General features: G+C 39.8%; 1 protein-coding gene across 2 annotated transcripts in view; it reads right to left on the bottom strand.

The window, feature by feature from the left end:
- The window catches only part of LARGE1 (LARGE xylosyl- and glucuronyltransferase 1), a 285215-nt gene that overhangs the window by 109936 nt on the left and 155735 nt on the right, over positions 1–19544 (bottom strand). For both annotated transcript variants that reach the window (XM_075050827.1, XM_075050826.1), the window contains 2 exons: positions 18405–18528; positions 216–387 (listed from right to left, as the gene is read on the bottom strand). In XM_075050827.1, coding sequence (XP_074906928.1) covers positions 216–387; positions 18405–18528 — 296 coding nt within the window. The remainder of the gene's footprint in view (positions 1–215; positions 388–18404; positions 18529–19544) is intronic.

The following is a 19544-nucleotide window of genomic DNA, read 5'->3' as shown; positions in this document are numbered from 1 at the left end:
TAAAACAAACTACATAATCAGTGTTGTCAATCATTCTATATTGAACATTGTTGAGGAAAGAGCTCACAAACAGAAGAATTATATTCAAACACCAAAAATCAAAAGAGTGAAAACATTTATCAAATCTCAGATAGCCCTTTTACCCCCACTGTACTGTTTGCTTTACCATTCTCCCTCCCCCTCAAATAAAGAGAGTAAAAAAATCATTAGAATACCTTTGAACTTGTGAAAGACGGCCCATAGCTCAGCAATGTCAGTGGCAAATGTTATGTCTGTGTCGAGGACAATGACTCGCTCAAGATTGGAAGGTAGAGTCTTAGTCAGAACCAACTTCATCAGCCCGTAAATCCCAGAGTAGTGTTTGTTGGGGATCCAAGACACTTCCGACTGACAGGAAATGGGAAGTAGGAAAGAGGAAGAAAAAATAATCTTCATTAGAGAGAGAAACTCTTCCTGACACTAGTTTCTTGTAATAGTGGAGGATCTCTGAGGTGGAAACAGTAATCTAAAATCCTGCTTTTAAATTAACTTCAGAAGCTCTGAAATATGCTCAAGTTTCTGAAAGCTTGAAAAAAAAAATTCTTTGAGGCAACTGCTTTACACAATATAATTAAAATTAGTTGAGCCTTTCCAATCTGGTACAATCCATTCTGAGACATCCAAGTATCCTGATAAAATTGAAATATATTTTTGTCCTGGTTTAACCCCAGCCAGCAACTAAGCACCGTGCAGCTGCTCACTCACTTCTCCCCACTCCCAGTGGGATAGGGAGGAGAATCGATAAAAGAGAAGTAAAACCCATGGGTTGAGAGATAAACATTTTAATAATGAAAATAATATCAATTATGATAATAACAATAATAAAATATAATAATAATAATAATAATTGTAATGAAAAGGGATATAATAAAAAAAAGGGAAAGAAATAAACCCAAAGAGAAGTGATGCACAATCCAAATGCTCACCCCTCAATGAACAATGCCTGAGCAGCGATCCGTGCCTCCTAGCCAACTCCTCCCAGTTCATATATTGAGCGTGACGTTCTATGGTATGGAATATCCCTTTGGCTAGTTTGGGTCAGCTGCCCTGGCCATGCTCCCTCCCAGCTTCTCATACACCTGCTTGCTGGCAAAGCATGGGAAACTGAAAAATCCTTAACCTAGGATAAGCACTCCTCAGCAACAACTAGAACATCAGTGTGTTATCAACATGATTCTCACACTAAATCCAAAACACACTGTACCAGCTACTAAGAAGAAAATTAATTCTATCCCAGCTGAAACCAGGATAATTCTTAATCCAAAACTTCAGGTGTATTGTACCTTGCTTTCATTTTCAAATGAAAAAAAAACCTTTTGTGTTTGCCATTTCCAAAATTTTCTGACTCTGAAGTAACAAACATAATTTTGTTCCTTTTATTTCTTACAGATTTGGAGGTCAGAATTTCAAAAGGCCAGTCATTTGGAACAATGGGCCAGAAAATTTCAAAAAAATTGTTTCTTACAAACTCAAATTTTCCTTAAACCTTACATCTTTAACTTATAACTACTGACATCACACAGGCATGCTCAAAAGTGGAGAAAGTGGAAGAACATTTTTAGCCACAATTTTGTTTGTTATATATAGAAGAGGCAAAATGAAATGTTTACATTTCTTCTGTAAGGGCTACACAAAACATTTCTACAGCTTCTAAAATAAACTGGGAGACTAAACCCAATATTTCATTGTGCTACTGGCCTAGGATGTTCCATGAGCTACGTTTAATTTTCCTTCTGAGAGACTCGAGTTCTCAAATATCAAAAGTCACTGCTGAAAGTTGGATATAGAAGTTTTTGAAAAGTTCCTATTGCCCTGTCTGAAACTCCTCTTGTTTAATGTTCTAAAGGGCATGCACTACAACTCCTGGATTTTAAGCTTTCCCCTGAGCCATGCTCCCATTAACTTCAATTAGTATTTTGTCTATAGGGGACCTGAATGAGACAGATTTCAGGATTTGCCCTGGCATGTTATACTTTGGAGAAAGCAGGCAGAAACAAAGTGCATTCATAAAGCTGAGAAGATTTATTCTGTTGTTTAACTGTCTCATATCTATTCACTGGCATTGTAAAGTTTATTATGTGAAACAGCTTTTGCACAGAAGAGCTCATTTCCTCCAAAATCCTTCAAGAAAACCTTCCCATAAGAGAATGCGTTCCTAAACATTATTTGGAAGTTGGAAGAGTGGTCGAAGAAATGCTAATAATAGCTCCTTAGAGCGCATTTCTTTTTGAATATAAAGTAACAAGGCCTATGCTGATGTAAGCTGACCTGCTCGTTTCCCTTTAAAATGGCACACAACTTTCTTCTGTATTCTCAGAGTTCCTGTACCAGGGCAGAACTTTCCCCCACTGCTAAGTTCATTAAAAACACTAAGGGTAGTGGAGCCAACCTTCAAGGAGAAAGGCAAAATTTTAAGGGGAAAGGGAGGAAAAGCAGTTTATCTTAAAACAACCCCAAAATAGAAAGTGCAAACTGAAGTGTGAAGTTTTGTTTGGTTTTTTTGAAAGCTACCTCATCCTGGCAATCCATTTGTGTGTTCCGTTCGCTGTGCATATAATTCATATGTAATCGCTTGCATATAGAATTTGGCTGGCATTATCTCCCACACATGTCTGTGTATTATTTACTTGTGCTCTCTATAGTATTTGCACTGTAGAATGCCAGAAGAAACACAAGCAAGGATTGCTAGGACCCTGGTATAAAACACTACCAAAGAAATTAGAGAGGGAAGTAACACACAGCCTGGTTTAATTTATGAGTCAAAAGAGTCATAATTCTTATTTCATTCTTTCTTTCTTGCTCTCTCTGTAATTTGTATGGTGCTTAGAAGACAAATCTAGTTTCTGTCTCCCAGATACATGCCAATAATGATAAGTCTCTAGTTATATAAAAAAGAACCTCAATGCTCCCCAGAAATGTCTTCTATGTGTGTAACACAGATAATTTCAAACCCATACCCTCAAAACTCTAGTTATTTGCGGTCCTAGCTCTCCCACACGATGGCCCTGGGAATGGGCCATCACATCAAGGTATCAGCAAAGCAGTATTTACCCTGCTTGCCCAAACTCTGCGTATCATTCTGAATCTGCCACTTGACGGCCTTGTGCCAGACCAGCCATGGAGATCAGCTCTCTAGTCATACTGACATGGTAAAAGAATTAAAGTAATTTTACAGACTTGAGCTTACTTTTATTATTACCCATCCCTATGTTATTAATTTTGGATGGCATGTCCTTCATTTTATTAGTCCAAATGTAATATCGCTCCAGAATAACTCCTAATATGCTTATGCAAATAAGCCTAATAAGGCAGGGATTCAGATGTTGCATGAATAGCCTGAGACAAGCAGGGAAGGTAAAAGTTGGCTGGAAAATTAAGTCACTTTCAAGGAGCCATTACCTTCTTTGCTCTCAGGTTTCCCAATATCTAACAGCACTGCCACGTATCACTGCAGAGAGGAGATCCTTGCCTGGTAGTTCCTTCTGATCTGGCACACAGAAGCCAAAAGCCTGCCCTCCTGAAGCCTGATGTCTGAAAGGATTGCTTTTAAAAACGAAAGGAGCAGTCCTTACTCCAAATGGTCCACCACAGCTGGCTAGTACATGTTTGATTTGAGCATACGTTGAAGCTTGAACTGTCAATCAGTTCAATGTATCTGAAGTTTTCTTTCCTCTGATGCAGAGTTGACTAAGACATAAACAGGGGTCCTAATTAGTCCCCAGCTTAATTTCTTCACAGCTCTGCTATACATTAATAATGTAACTGTTCCAAATTCATGCCAAAGAAAACTCCTTATGCTACACAACAGCACTGTGAAGGCTCACTCTTTCTGGGTATTACATGTAGTCTTACTAAAAGAAATACAAGAACACTATGGTTGAATAGGTCCTTAGTAGTTAAAAAGTGCCAGTTTGAGATAATAACTGGTAACATTTAGCCATTTAATTTATATAAATATAGTCTAAATACTTTCTGTAAGCCTTAATACATTTTTTTTTCTCTAGCATAGTTAAAATGGTCCATATATGGAATGTTTGTGAATCATTTGCTTTACAAGCAAATGATTCTCTGAAGAGAACAAATATTCCCAGAAGATAAAGCAGGAACAGAAAAAAACAGAGTTAATAAAAGAGGAAAGTGAAACAAAATAGTGTGACATACTTTGCCATTTCTATAATTCTCAGTTCAGCAGAAATAGCACACCTTGGATCTCTAGCTCTCAAGATATGGATTTTTGCTCATGAGAAGAGAGTAAAGAAAGACATTTAGCTGGTGCTGACAGTGCCTCTTTTAAGTAAGCTACATGAAATATTATCTTCTCACTAAAGATCTTCCACCAGAACCATCTTGATTCTTTCCATAATTGAAGACTGAAAATAGACTAAATTGTCTAAATTGTTCCATGTTTCTGGCTATGAATATAGAAATTACATGCCCATGAGTATGCACGCTGTACACAACTGATCACTCCGGTAAATGCCAGAGAAGCAGGACCAACAGTTTCCATGTCCAGTGATACTTTACCAGCACCTTGTCTTCCCCAACTATGCTCTGACTATCTCTGGGAAAAGCTGGCTAAACCACAGTGGCTGTCCACAGCCTAACTTAGCCTTCTCACAGTTGCTACCACTGTATAAATGTTCACTACAGTGCTTTTTTTTGCCCCTAAGTATGCTATTTTTTCCCCCACAAACAGGTGATGGGGAAATTTGCCCAGGCTTCCCAGGTGAATACCGACTGCTCTGTCCCACAGAACATATAGCACTGTGGCACCCCTGAGCTACAAAAAGTGCTTCCTGTTCAGCGTGGTAAGATGAGGGAAGTTTGGCTGATGAAGTGTTTTCCCTGGCAGCATGTCCTTAAACACTTTACACTGGAAAAATGCAACCTTCAATACTGTATTGATTTTCTCACTACATTCACTGCATCTTCCTAGATATGCCTGGAAAAAAAATCAATCAAAATAATCTTCAGCTATGACATAATATCCCCATCCCCACTCCAAATAAAAGACACCCTTTCTACTCAGCTGACTTCACAAAAGCACCACTAAGGCCAGTATCTCGCAAGAGCCTGAAGGTCAGAGTGGCTGGGTTGATGCACCAGGCTGAGTTACAGCAAGCCTGGAGGCAGAAGGTGCCACTTGCACACACCCATCTCAGAGCTGGGCTGATCAATGGGATTAAACAGAACCAGATCCCACCACCACCCAGACTTAATGGCTGAGGATTCAACGTGGTGGGGAAACAGCCAGCAGCACACAGGAGGAGTTAGAAAAAAGAAAAGGCTGGGGGAGGTTGAAAAGGCAGTCAGTAGGTAATTCTGCCTCCCTAGAGCTTTCACGCCAGGTTTTACTATAAAAAATATCTGGCATCTAGAATATACTGATTGAAATAAAAAGAAACGTGATTAGGCTTTGTAATGAATGACTTGATGGATTTCCAAAAGTATTCGGCATCTACTTGCTCTCACCAACTTCAATATAGGCACTATCTTCCTGAAGATTGTATCAGTCGGGTGATAAACTAACTTCAGGATCTTAAAAAAAAAGCAAGCCAAGTAAAATAAAACAAAACTACCATGCCACAGCACAATCATAAAGAGTGTTGTAGATCTGCACAAATTGTAGCTGAATTGTTCTGAACTGTATCTGACACTGATCTGAAAAGCAGTGCAATCTACATGGTATAAGAATTTACAGCTGGAGGGATCTCTGTGAATGAAGACCAGCCAAATTCTTTGGTAGCTGCTGGCTTCAGGCAGCCCTTACAAATGGCCCAGGCATGGGAAACAGCCCTGGAAATTCTGATGTGTGAATCAGATAACAATAAAAATTGTTCTTTCCTCAGATTAGATAAATAACTTCCTAGACACAGTTGATAACTTGTTTTCACAGCTTTTTCATTACTTTTTAGTGCTTTGCTGCTTCTGTGAACACTAGAAGTAGCAAGATAGTTTATTTTTTTAAATCATGTGACCTTTATTTAAGACAAAGCTAATAGAACTGCTGGCTTTCATGTCATTTCTAAACTGGAGGAAAATACTGTCACCATTTTAATGACGATCATATTACTAAGTTTTTTTGCAACACAAAGCATAAAAAGAGGGGGAAAACAAACAGTGTCGTATTGCTGGCACAGGACAGGAACTTTCCTTGATGCACAGTTTTTCTCATCACTGTTATTTAATTTCACACATGGAGAACTTCATCCTACTGTGAATTTTTGCCATGCCTCTTCCCACATTCATGACAATTGAGTCACAATTCCAGCAGCACTAGCACAGATCAGGGTTAATTTCAGGATAATTTTTCCCATTTCACACTGACCATGCCGCACAACATCTAAACTCTTTGCAGGGACATCTGGCTGACCCCTTCCTCACTCTCTTGCTTCCAGGAAAGCAGTATCAATATCTTGTTGTTGAGATTGGCTTAACTGAATCATTAAGAAAGGAGGGCAATAGCAAGTTAGCTTTTAAATATGGGTAACATTCATGCCTGTCTTTAGCACACTGTATTTCTTTTTTACGGATAATAATAAAAAAAAGAATCAAAAGTGAGAGAGAGACCCATTTCAAGTGACCAAAGAGCCTGGGAGGAAGATGGTGACTGTCACCTGTAATAGTTTCCTCAGGAGGAATGCCAAAAGGAACCTCCTTGCATCTCACTTTCAGAAAATCAATGCCTTTGCTCCATCCTTGTCAGGTATCCAGCAAACGTTAACAGAAGAACCTTATTTAAATGAAAACAGACTCTTCTGTTAATGTTTGCTGGATAACTTGTAACTTCAACCTTGAATTTAATTTTTTCCTAGGTGATTCACAGGTTTCGATTATACTGATATTCCCCCCCCCCCCCATAACAGGTCCTTACTATTTATATGAATGGTTGTCAAGGAAACCAGGAATCCAGCAAAGCTGGGTAACTTTTCTAGATTCTGGTGCCTGATTATTTAAAGAAATAATAATAATTCACACTGAGAAACAACTGTAAGGAGATGGGAATTTATATATTTTTGCTAAAATTATTTTTCTATTTCTGCTGGCCTTTGCTGCTGTTGTTTCTTACTCATCACAGAAGCACTGGTGACTTTAATAGAATTCTGCCTCATCTCTCGCTTTATGAACAGATGATATCTTCCACACATACATGCAACAAGTCTGGATACAAATAGCGGTGAGCAAAAAGGTTGAGACAGAAATGGATGATTATCTGAACCTCTGGGTCCTGGATAATGTAGAGCAAATGCAGAAACCATGGAGCAAGCCACAACTGGAAAGGAAGATTAGCTATTAAAAAGGCAGAACAAACAAAACCTCCCAAATCAGCATACAGCGAAGGAGAATAACTGCAAATTAATTCTCATCTCTGTACCAAAGTCTGTAACACAGTCTGACTGATGCTGATGCTTGTTTTTCTTTTTCTTTTTCTTTCTTTCCGAATCTTTCACCAATACACACGTATACACAAAGGGCAGACAAGTGGGAAAAACCTCATTTAAGAATGCTTCTTCAAAACAGCTTCCTTAATAACAAAATTAATTGAGGGTGCCAAGAGTTAAGCCATGCTCTGTGTTTGGAACCAACATGCTTTTATACGGATGAAACTACAGACTGTTATATAAAGTAAAATGGATATTTTTTTGTCTCTACCATTTAGGTAACAAGACATTCAGCCATACAGCTTCTTCAGAAAAGAGATGGCCAAAAAGTAATTCACCTCCTGGGATCTTTGAGGATTATCTCCCTCCCCTTAGGTCTTTGGCTGGGTTTCCTCCACAAGGTTTCCATTCCTCCCTCCTTCCTTAGCCCCACCAAACTCAAACGGCCAGTTTCCATTTGGCTCTAAGTCCTTTTCTTTACTCTCATTTGAGACATTCTTAATTTTCTCCACTGTTTCTTGCTATCTCTAAAATGCTGAATGCCCTCTTCTGTTTTTCTCTGTTCATTTGTGCAAGATGAGACTGCAGAATAGAAAAGTCTGTGCAGTCTCATTTAGTGCTGTTTCTTGTTCCTTTGGGGCCTTCGGCGTCAACTCCAGCTGTTTTCAGTGGGGCAGTCACGGGTGGAGGACCTACAAGAGTCAAAGCATCCTGGGAGAGGTCAGTGAGAATAAACCAAACACCAGCCTCCCAGTCCTACCTCTCCAGCAGAGGCAAAAGTGCAAGTCTTCCCTAGAAGATAAGCTTTTTTTTTTTTTTACCTTCCTGTCAGTGAATGAGTGAAAAGAGACACACAAGCTGGACTAGATAAAATGGCAGGAAGCCAGAGCTTTCTGCTAAAAGCTGACTGACAGGTAGATCTGCCTAGAATTTGGCCAGTGGTCAAAAGCAACTCATGGCTGCCCTTCTCACTTCACCTGTATGGAAAGATAAGAAAGATCAATTGCATGGTTTAATTGCTACTGAACTCAATCAACAAGCTCTTTATACTAATCCATCAGGGAAGATACAAATCCATGAAAATATTATCATTGCCAGCTTTTTAATTTTAGTAACTATGCAAATACATGCACATTGGCTGCAGCCATTATATGTTCTGGCAAATTTCCATGCAGCTCTTGGGGTCAAAGTCCAGAGGCATCCAATCTGTATTTTGCATGAAGTCAGGATATTAAACAGGTGTCATCAAGACGCACTGTCCAGAATGAAAAGCAACACCATCTCCTGCATAAACACATGTTATGTTGGATAGACAATAGCCTCAGCTCAGTGACAAAAGTGTACCTGAAATGGGATTTTTTTCCCTACTGGATTTTGTGCAAGAGTCCTTTTTATAATGATGATGAAAGAAGGTAGCAGAACAGTTACAATGACTATTACTAACCAAGTGATGCCTGGCAGGTTACTGCAATCTAAAAAATTAGTTATCATGTGCAAAAAAATCCCCAGCCAAAACCCAAAAATGGTGAGGGAAGGACTTCTCACTCTTTTAAGACTGAAAGATCTCATGCAGTTTGTATCCAATACAAAACAGAATGTACTTCAATGCAACAGCCAGAGTTGCAGAAGATGATGATTTGTGGAAAGGATGTGGGAACGCAGCTTCCACCAGACCTCTAACAACCTACTATGAAGTCAAAACACAGCAAACACAAACAAGAAAGAAGGATTCATTCTTATATTCAGGACAAAATCACTAGCTACTATCAGGCATATCACCTGTAAAACCTCCTCTCTCCAGACCTAAACTTTTACTGTTTCTACCTTCAGAGCGAGAGTGGTGAAACTTCAACAGCTGAAAATGCTGCAGCAAGAAAGAGGCCATTAGTGGGTGGAACACACATCCAGCTGGTGGAATAAATGCCATATCCCATAAAGAATTATTAATTCTCTTATTTTCAGCAAAAGTGAAGAATTTGCAGGAAAACAAATCACCCTCCATCCTGTGGGGTTGGAGGTCAGGTGAGTGGGAACTTCTTGTATCGCAATTATTGCTTCAAGAGAACAAAAATTAGATGAAGCAGCATTCTTTTCTCCAATGGTAAGTATTATACTAGATCAAAACTCCTGGGGACTAAAAAGCTCCAGGAACACAACTGTGATAAAAAGGATAATAAAGGATAAAGTGTATTACGATTATGAACAAGCAATACTAACAATAACCTAGTATAAGAAGCACTGAATGCAAAAGGGGGAAAAAAAGTATTAGTTTTCTTTGTTACTAGAAAGAGATGTCTCAAACAATGCAGCACTAAATAGAGAAACAATCTGAAGAAAATAAAGACGCTATTGGGAAAGCTGGGCTCCTCCAAAGCAAGAAATATTGAACTTGATGTTCATCACACCAGTGTAGCTTCTTGCCTAGGTTCTGGTTAAATATTGGTCAAATACTTCAGATAAGAGTGAATTTGCATGAGTGGCGTTTAAAGGAAGTGTCCATGTAGCAGGTATGTATCTCTTAGACTTGAAACTTTTGGTGTGAGGGCTAAGGATACCGGTGTCACCCTAATCCCATGTAATCTTGTAGTTTCACTCTAAGGACCATCAGATAAAAAAGCAGGTACTCAAACTCCCAATCATCCTGAATGCCCTTACCCAGGCTGAGATGGTGTCAGAAGACCTATGAGAAGAGTGACTTCGCCTCACTGTGTGCTCACGCTACATCAGATGCACAGCATGGCTTGTAATTTCCACTGCTGTGAAAAAGTGTCATACAAAGAGGTGTGCCCAGCTAAGATGAACATCATTTTTTACCACAAGAATGACCATTTCAGCCCAAGCCCTTCAGAATACTTTCTGCCTACTCTGCCTGCTGGACCACTTGGTGGGAAGGAGATCATATTTGAACTGTCATGCAACACTTCCCTGAATTCCAGTCGTTTCTCAGAAACAAGCTAATGCCAAGTACTTTACAAATGATGAATTCTAACAATTCCAGCTCCCTGGTGGTGAACAAGGATATTCTTGGAGTCCTTCCAGCCTGCTATCTTTTTTCAGCTTATCAATCAGACATGGAAATATATATACTTCAGTTCTTTGTAAATCTAAACGCAAGGATCACTAAACATTTTTATAAGATGCTCACATCAATACCAATCCTGAATAGGAATGTCTTGAACAGGTCATTGCTGTTCTTCTATCAGTAATCAAATGCCCTATGACAGGGAGGTGTCCTTGTGAGCAAGTGAAAAGCCATTAAGATGTAAGACCAGAGTCATTATGTGTCCTCCCAGCTTTTTATCTGTTACTGCCAAGAAAAGAAATTGTGCTGGAGCACAGGATGACCATTAACTCTCCCCAGCAAGTACAGGGGATATACAACCTATACCCCTTATGCAGATCAAAGTGTTAAATAATTTCCATATGTCCAAGGTTAGGACAGCAAAATGCTTTCATTTCTCATGGATGGATGATAGAAGTTCTGAGAAAGTAGTTGCTGTAATGGGAATACATAGCACAAACAATAGTTGCAGCAGTCAGTTCAAGGCACTGTGTGTTTTTAAGTTCTTTTTTTCCAGGGCACACTGGATAATTTTTGTCAAACTGAATAATTTTTGGAAAATCTTTTATTCATCTTTTTCTCATTCTCTGCTAAAAAAGCCTTCCCTGGAGGTGCAGCACATGTTGCTGCAGTAAGAGTGACGTTGAAGAAGTTGAATGCCAAACAGGAATCCTTGCTATTGAAATGTCACAGTCAGCTACTATGATAAAAATGTGGGTGATGTCAGAGGAGGAGAGTTGGCTCCTTATTCCTCACTTCGCATATGTTACAAAGAGCAACTACCCTGGCTTTTCATTGGAGGTAGTATATACTGACTGTCCTGCTTTTCCTTAGAATCAAGAAAAAGGTGGAGCTACAGAGAAGTCCACAACAGTTAGAGATAAGTTATAAAATTAACAAAGAACGCCAATGTTTCCAAAACACCAGCAACAGTAGGAAAGTGTAAGGGGTTTATAAAGCCAGGCATGAGGCTTTCCTTTGGAATAGCCAGTTGTGCAGTAGAAGCACTGCACAATATAACACAGTAGGCAGACTGGGACCCTTGAAAGATGCCTAGGAAATACTGCACCTTCCTGCATCACGCTGGGCTTCACCCCAGTACACCAAATTCTTACAGTTCCAAATCTTAAATTAACTGACAACATTTGTAAATCCAAGGAGAAATCACACAAAAATCTGCAAAAAGCTAGTCCACCTTCGGTATCTTGCCTCCTTCCACAGACAACATCAGAGGTGAGGCTGCTCATGAAAGCTAGATGTCACTAAGCAGATCAGCAACGGCACCGTGACTCCCATTCTCATGACCAATTTCTGACCACCCTCACCAATTTCCACAGCACTTCTTTCATCACCGCTTGTTTTGAATAGGCAGAAATTTAAGACTCGGTGTGATTTTACATAAAATTACTTTTTTCATATTCTAGGCCTGAATAATAATGAAAAACACATCTAATAATAATTTGTAATGTTGCACGGCTTTTTTTGTGCAGAAGAGGGACCGGGAGGGCAGAGGAAGTACTGCTTAGGCTACTTAGGCTGCACGGATAGATTCTGACCACTTCACAAAGGTTCCACTGTGCTGGGGAGTTTGAATTGCTATCTGTTTCTTGGTGGATACTCATTTCCTCCCAAGCAGTCTGAAGGAAAATATCTTGGCTTACAAAACCTGGTCTGTTAATGTCCAGTCATCTGTACTGAAAACCATGGATAAAAGACCCTGTTCTTAGCATGGTAGCATTGTGTCACAACCACAAGCATATTTTATCACCTGAGACTTCGCATCTCTAGTGTTCAATATGTTCATTAGCAAATATACAAAATCTCAATTATAATGTGGAAATTCAAGTCAAAAGCTAAGCTCTGCAAGTTATGAAAATCTGTACAATGTTTTGATTATAGACTTTGGTTTTCAAATTCTTAAATTTGCATTTTCCTTTTAAAAAAAATCATTCTTTAACAGAGAAAGGGAAAGGGCAGGAAGAAAGAGCAGTCTTTGCCTATTATTTCACTGATGTGCAGTAGGCCATTTTACAAAAAGACAAAAGGCTGGTGAAATGCAGGAGCACTGCAAGCCCACCATAACATGTGACAGTATTTGACCAAACCCAGAGTGCTGTAGAAACACTTTAATTGAAAATCTAACACTGCGTAAATGAATGTAAACATAAACAGATGCTGTGTTTCACATCCTGTATTGCATTAATAGCAATTAGATCTTGCATATGAAGTGGCAAAAAAGGAAGGAAAATAATGTACGTCTGCATTATAACTTTGCGTGTCTGCCTTTGAGGCATACAGTGAACTAAACAGATAATCATGCACTGCCCTTGAACATTGTATAATCTGCATGCAGTCTAATGCAAATATAGTCTAACCATTATAATCCATGATAGATAGTAGCCAGTCACTAGTCCTGTGAAAATAAATTGTTATGGATGGCTGCTTCAGCAACATCCAGCGGAACTGCTTGACCAGGAAGATGGAATGTTGAGAACGCTGGCCAGTTTTGTTGTTCAAGGCTTTATCAACATTACTATCATTGTTACGCTCTGCAGTTGATGTGACTAACACTAGGCTGATAATCTGTTCATCAAATATCATCTATCATCTTCCCAATTGACAAGCAGGTCCCTCTCTCCCATCTTCAGCAGGTGGTATCCGCAGTTCTGTTGGAAGTATTTGTTTGAACATGGTTCCAAAATTGGTATATGGCAATGTACGATACATACAGCCTGACCAATGCTATCACTCATTGGAAAAGCTTCCACTGGTAGCAAAAAATTTCATGGCATTTGATTTGCTTTTGGTGTCATTTGTTGCACAGACACTTACAAACAGAGCATACTTTAAATGAGCTAACATCATTGGGATATTGGCTTAGGGTAACTTGCACAGACAATACAATTTGTCAAACGGGACACTCGGTTGCTGTCTGGATGGTGAAGGGAGTCTCCATGGTAAGGCTCCTTGCAGGGGCATCTTAGTTGGATTGGGTGAGACTCCCCGAAACACAGTTCTGTCCAATTTTTATAATCCAGCTGGCCTGTGGTCCTACATGACCACTGCAAGACATGCATAATCCATCACTATAGATAACCTTAACCTACATACAAAACACTTCCTAACTATCTTAAGTATGTACAAAAGACTGTCCTACATGATCATTTCTACACATGTAGGAACTGTTTCTATTGATTGTCTTACCCTTGTATGATTGATTAACGTTGCAGCAGGAACTGTCTGGGAATCTCTGGGACAACCAGATTCTCTACCCAGGATGTTAATCAACACATTTAAGCATAGAAATTGGTCTAGGCACAGCAGGGACTGCCTGGGATATCTCAAGAACTGTCTGAAATTCCCACTGGGACAGCTCCTGTAACAATCTGTCAAATACCTCTTGTGCAGATGGCCAGCAGTTCAGGCAGCCACCTAGTTTCAACTTGGTCTGCTGTCTCAAACCAGCCCTTTATCTCATCGACGCAGACGACTAGCCTGGGAGTTCCCAGACCACTTTGGGAATTAGTAACTTAAGTGGGAGCGCACACAGGCACAGCCCTGAGACCCAGCTATACTACAACTATAATTAAAGAATTAAACTTCATTTTTCTGCTTAAATCTCACAGCCCTTGCCCATCTATCTGACCAAATGATGTCAACATCTGACCTAGTGAACTGCCTTCACAGTTCAGATGAAAGTGGCTAAGGAGTGACTCATCTCATGCTTAAGTAAATGCCTAAAGTTAGGTGATACTTATGCCACGCATTATCCCAGCTTAGTTTTGCTCTCTGGATCACACCACTGATTTTGACTGAGTGTGCAGACTACATCAACATTTCTGATATGAAATCACCTAAGGCAGCACTGGTAGTGAGACTTGTGTTCTACTGTTTCTGGGAACAGTAAAAGCTGGAATATTGTCCATATATGCAGCAAAGTATGGAGCTTTTCACATTTCACTTTCAGGTCAAATGCTCAGCTACTGCAAAAACATATTCATCATCCCTACATTCAAGTTCACCGATCAATTGCAGCATGTTAGTGGGCTAAACTGTTTAAAGGACATGGCTTTTCTGCTTTACCAGTGGTGAAGAGACTACATTTATCTGGGCCATCAAGATTTACACACAGCAGAGCCGGCAACTGCTCATTCTACCTTCTGCTTCCCTCAGTTCACCTGATGTTGTCAGCAGTCTGTCAGGCAACATCTGGGAAAACAAACTCATCTCATCTGTATTCCACATATCACACATACAGTACTGCTTTATCAGCTGCTCCTTCTGCTCTGGGCCAATGCAGATCACAATGGGTTTAATTCCTATACTTCCTTGTGAGTGAACTGACATGAGATTCCGGGTTGAATAATGACATGTAGAAGCTAAGTGCTCGTGTTGCACATCTTCAATAGTTAGCTCTGGAGTTTCTTCATGTAAGACTGAACTGAAAAAAACACAATATCCTGCAGCCTGATATTTGCAAGCCACCGCTATAATGGGTCTTTTAGATCAATGTTTCACAGGTATGTTTTTTTCTTTTATTTAATGTTCAAAGAAAGCAATTTTCAGTTTCCAGTTATTTTGTGGGATGCATTGCTGTAATAGCTACATCTACTGCATTAGGACCGAAGCTGAATAACATGACTAATGTGATCATATAAAGTGAAACTACATTGCAAGTAACTTTCCAGTTTGTAGGCACAGCCATATGTGACCACATAAATTTGGAAGAGTTATGTGTGGGCCATAGCGAGTAGAACAAGAATGAAGCCTGCAGCTATGTAACAGGTCAATTACTGGCACCATTATCAGCTGCCCACACTTCAAGGATGCTTATTGCTGATTAGTAACTGCATGTAGCAAGTTTAGTTAATGGGAGAGAGTTGCACTTGCAGTACAGTTCACAATCTGAACAGCTTCTAAGTTGAGGGAGAACTTTTAAGCACAGATCTCCCTTGTGGTTATTGGCAAGGCAATGAGGAGACAGGCCAAGTTATGTTGGAGGAGGTTACAAGTGTCTTGGTAGAACTGGCTGTTAAAATCATCAAACTAGCTGTTTAAAAGAAATACACCCAGCAAGCTCCCATCTCAACTGTGTCTGACCCTTCTCCTGTAAGAGCAGTTACCTTGGCTCAGCTCCACAGCCAAGTCTCCTCCTCTTCTGCCCCATCCCCTATCATGTGCCTCAAGCAAAGATAAACTTCTCCCTGCCCATCCTTTCCTGTGCTCCATCCCTCTTCCAAGCAGGCTGGTGTTAGTTTGGCAGCACCTGCCTGTAGGGAGAGAATGAGTGTGGGCTCTTTGTGGTGCAGGATGAACATGAACAGATGTGTCAACCTTGCAAAAGGAAAAATAAGTCTTCTCTAAATTTTAAAAGGAACATCTGGCACGGTTAATTCACAGCAGCAGACAAAGTAGGTATGTTGGTTTGCTGGCCCTAGAAATTTTGGGATAATCAGTGGTGCCTTGTCTTCCCTTTCTTGCAAAGAAGCATACAGTTCTCCTCTAAAACCTGAGAGAAAACACCACCTACTGCAGAGCCTTATTTTCTACACCTTCCTTCAGGACACCGGTTGCTCTAACTCTAAGCTAAACAGCAAGTATTTTAAGACCTGCAGGATATGTTAAGAAACACTGCCAAATACTTTAGTCTCCAAATTCTGCCTTTTAAAAAATTAATACTCTAGTGGAAACTGTTGCCTGAATTCTAAATAGCTACTTGAAAACAAAAAAGCGTCCGTACTATTTATGGAAGATCTAACATTATGGGCTCCCTTCCACTGTTTGAGCAGGAACAGGAGCAGAAGCAGGGCTTTTCCCAGGACTTAAGGGCTTAAGTTAACTTGCCAGCTCCTGCTGCATTAGAAGCAAGAAGCTGGAAGCTCATACATATCCAAAGGGAAAAAAACAAACTTGAAATGAAATGTTTTCTGTAGCAGCTAAAATGTGTTCCAAAACAATGAAGCACTGGTGAATGAAAGCGAAGCATAAAATTCTCAAGCTATTGTTCAGTCTAAACCCTTTTAAATGTCAGCAATTGGTATTGATTACAGGTTTAAAAAAGAACTACAGAGGGTCATTAAAACTGAAACATAGTATGTACTGTAACACTGGATTCATAGATCACTTTGGATAAAAGTAGACTTTCTAGTAAACATTCCAGCATCACCTCTATGTTTTCCTAACACTGGACACCATAATATAGCCCCCAAGAGTACAGGTGAAGTACATGAACCCCAAACAATCATTAAATCCTCTCTAGAGGCTATGTAGGAAACAAATGAGATGAGCTCCTACAGCTGTCTGTAAACAGCTCCTCTGTCTTCTTTGCTAAAACTTGCAGAATGATCTGGATATGAGCCAGCATCATACCTGGCTTTTTAAAACTCCATTTATATTTACAACTCTTTGCTGTCCTTTGGCAGTGTTTGTCACATTCATCTATGCCGAGTACTATATACTGGGGTTTTTGGCTACTGAAATCAGGGAAATTGCTTGGCACACAGTACGATGAGCTCTGAGCAAGACTGGCAGACCTGGAAAGATGTATTTATGTATCAATACCTTCATCCAGTAAGAAAGTGGTCCCCAACCTAAAGCCTATGGGTTACATGCAAGACAGTCCAGTGTTGCTTTAGGTCACCAGCCATATAAAAATTAAAGCTGACTGAGGAGGGAGGGACAAAACAAGACTTTGCTCTGTAGCCTCATATCTGCACATTGTTTGGTCTATAAATCAGCAAGTTGGGGATCACTGAAGTAAGCTCTCTTGCTTATTATTTACTTAACTAGATTGGATCACACCCAAATGACCAGAAGGAAAACACCAAGAGGTCTGTCTTGCCCAGCTGAGAGGCTAATTAAGCACTGTAAAACCCTACAATTTGCAGAAAAGCACATGTAATATAGACATGTACAAGATTTACAACAAACCTCCTCCTTGCTATGAAGCGATAAAGAACAGAAGGGAGATCTCTAGCTAATTAGGTTAATATCAGCTTATGGCTTCATGTAAATGGACCAATAAAACAATAAAAACAGCTAGAAAAAATATTTTTCTCAAGGATCATTTTTTCGCTTTTCCATCTCTACAACTTTTTGTACTCAAGATTCTACAACATGGTGTGCTTTGAATTTACCCCTTAATTAGCACAGCAATTTGCTAAATTTTGTTTTTTACTTGTTTCAGGGTGCTGTTCAGAACAGTCTGATAAGTCATACAAATTATTGCCATCAACTCCAAATGCTAAAATCTGAATGCTTCATTCTAACTCCACAGCTAAAAAACGCGCAGCTCAAACTCAATGCTGTGCCTCCCTGATCTAATTTAAACTTTCTAACTATGAAAAGATAATTACTTTATGCTTTGAGTACGTGATTTTTTTTTTCCCCTTGGAACTCTCCTTTCTTCATATTCATTCCTTTTGAAAGGGCATCCAGATAAAAAAAGGTAGCTATTTCAAGATCTAATACTGATACCTCATCGCAGTGTGTGTACTCACAGTGTTACACACCCATGCTTAAGGCATGCTGGGAAGTTGAGTGTTTCCAGTAACAGACTTGGGCTTATTGAACGAGATACTTAAGATTCCACCACTGCTACTAGAAAGAAGTATCCTTAGCAAAACATAATGTGATCAGATGCAATTCAACCTAGGCAGCCAGAATCCTCTTGATAGCAGGTAAAATTCTAAGCTGCTAAAAACCATACTCCATTAGCAGAGAAACTGCACTGATTTTAGCCATTTAGTATCTTCTAGTTAAGTGTTACTGGCGCTACAATCATGTAGGTTAGAATTAGTTTTAGCCAGGGAGAATATTTTAGCCAGCAGTTCTCCCACAAGGCACCAATCCAGAGAGATGAACAAAAAAGAGATGACATGAAACCAGAAGTGTATGAGTAACGTTTGCTTGTCTTTCTTTACCTTGAGCTCATCTGCATCATAGAAGTCTATGCGCACAGCAGGGACCATCCATGTCTGGAACAGAGTTGCCAGGATCTGTTTGGCAATTGCATCTGCGATGAGGTGGAAGTGGAGTGGGTTTCGCCTGATATGAGAAGGGAGAGAAATGCATTAGTTCAAAGGTTTCTAATTCCCTTACAAAGCTTTATCTTTGTCTAAGGTCTCAAGGTAAAGTGTACAGCATGTCCAGTGGACTCCTGCTCTGTGGCCAAAATATTGAGACACAATTTGAATAAACATGACAATTATAGAAATACCGGATCAGTTTCTGGGTGGTTGTAAGTAAATTCAGCTCCTTTGACTTCAGTGGAACATGATGATTTATAACAGCCAAGGATCTGGTCCCTTCTACCGGCTCCTTAAAAGAAGGCCAAGTTAATCCCCCTTTGGGGACTTGAGCTGTGCAAGTGATTGCTTTCAGTTTCTAGGTCAACCTGCTAATTTATCTTTGTGGCAAGAACAGTTGTCTGAGGAGAAGTAGGGGTGAAGGGAAGGTTAAAAAATAATCATTTCAATGAGGTGAAATTCCAGGACCATTGAGTTTACACGCATCTTTTCTACAAAGCAAACTTGGGGTATCAAAAGCTGTCCTATGGGAACCCAAAATTAGATGTTTCAGGTGAGTGCCTTCTAGCTACTGGCATAGTGAATAGAACGGAGATTGTCAATCTCCCCACAACCTTGTTCCTAAGAGGGAGGGAGGGTTGAAGAAATGCAGGAAGAAAGAAAATATTTTACTTCAAACCACCAAATTTGGGTTCATCTCTGTAGTTACAGGACTTGGGCTAAGTGAAAAGCTTCAGAACAAGATGAGTGAAGCCAGTATCAACAGAAGTGGCAAGATTTGACAAAGTGTATGCGTTTTTCTACAGTAATGTGAACCTGGAGATTACAAATTTAACTCCTTTAACCTTGCTTCTCGCTTTGAGGGACAGTAAGCAACAAAGTCTGATCTTTACTCAACTTCTGTGGTAGGAGTATGAAAACCTGCTAGTGGAAGTTAGTCGCGATTTGTAGTCTTCTTTAATTATCCCTAGCTTAGGAACTTTCCCTGTCAGCAGGGAAGGACAGAGTTTACAAAAGCCACTAAGAAGACAGATG

The sequence above is a fragment of the Buteo buteo genome, chromosome 19 (genome assembly GCF_964188355.1).
Source record: "Buteo buteo chromosome 19, bButBut1.hap1.1, whole genome shotgun sequence".
Classification (NCBI taxonomy): domain Eukaryota; kingdom Metazoa; phylum Chordata; class Aves; order Accipitriformes; family Accipitridae; genus Buteo; species Buteo buteo.
The sequence above is the reverse complement of the archived record's forward strand: the minus strand, read 5'-3'. Positions and strand labels throughout refer to the sequence as shown.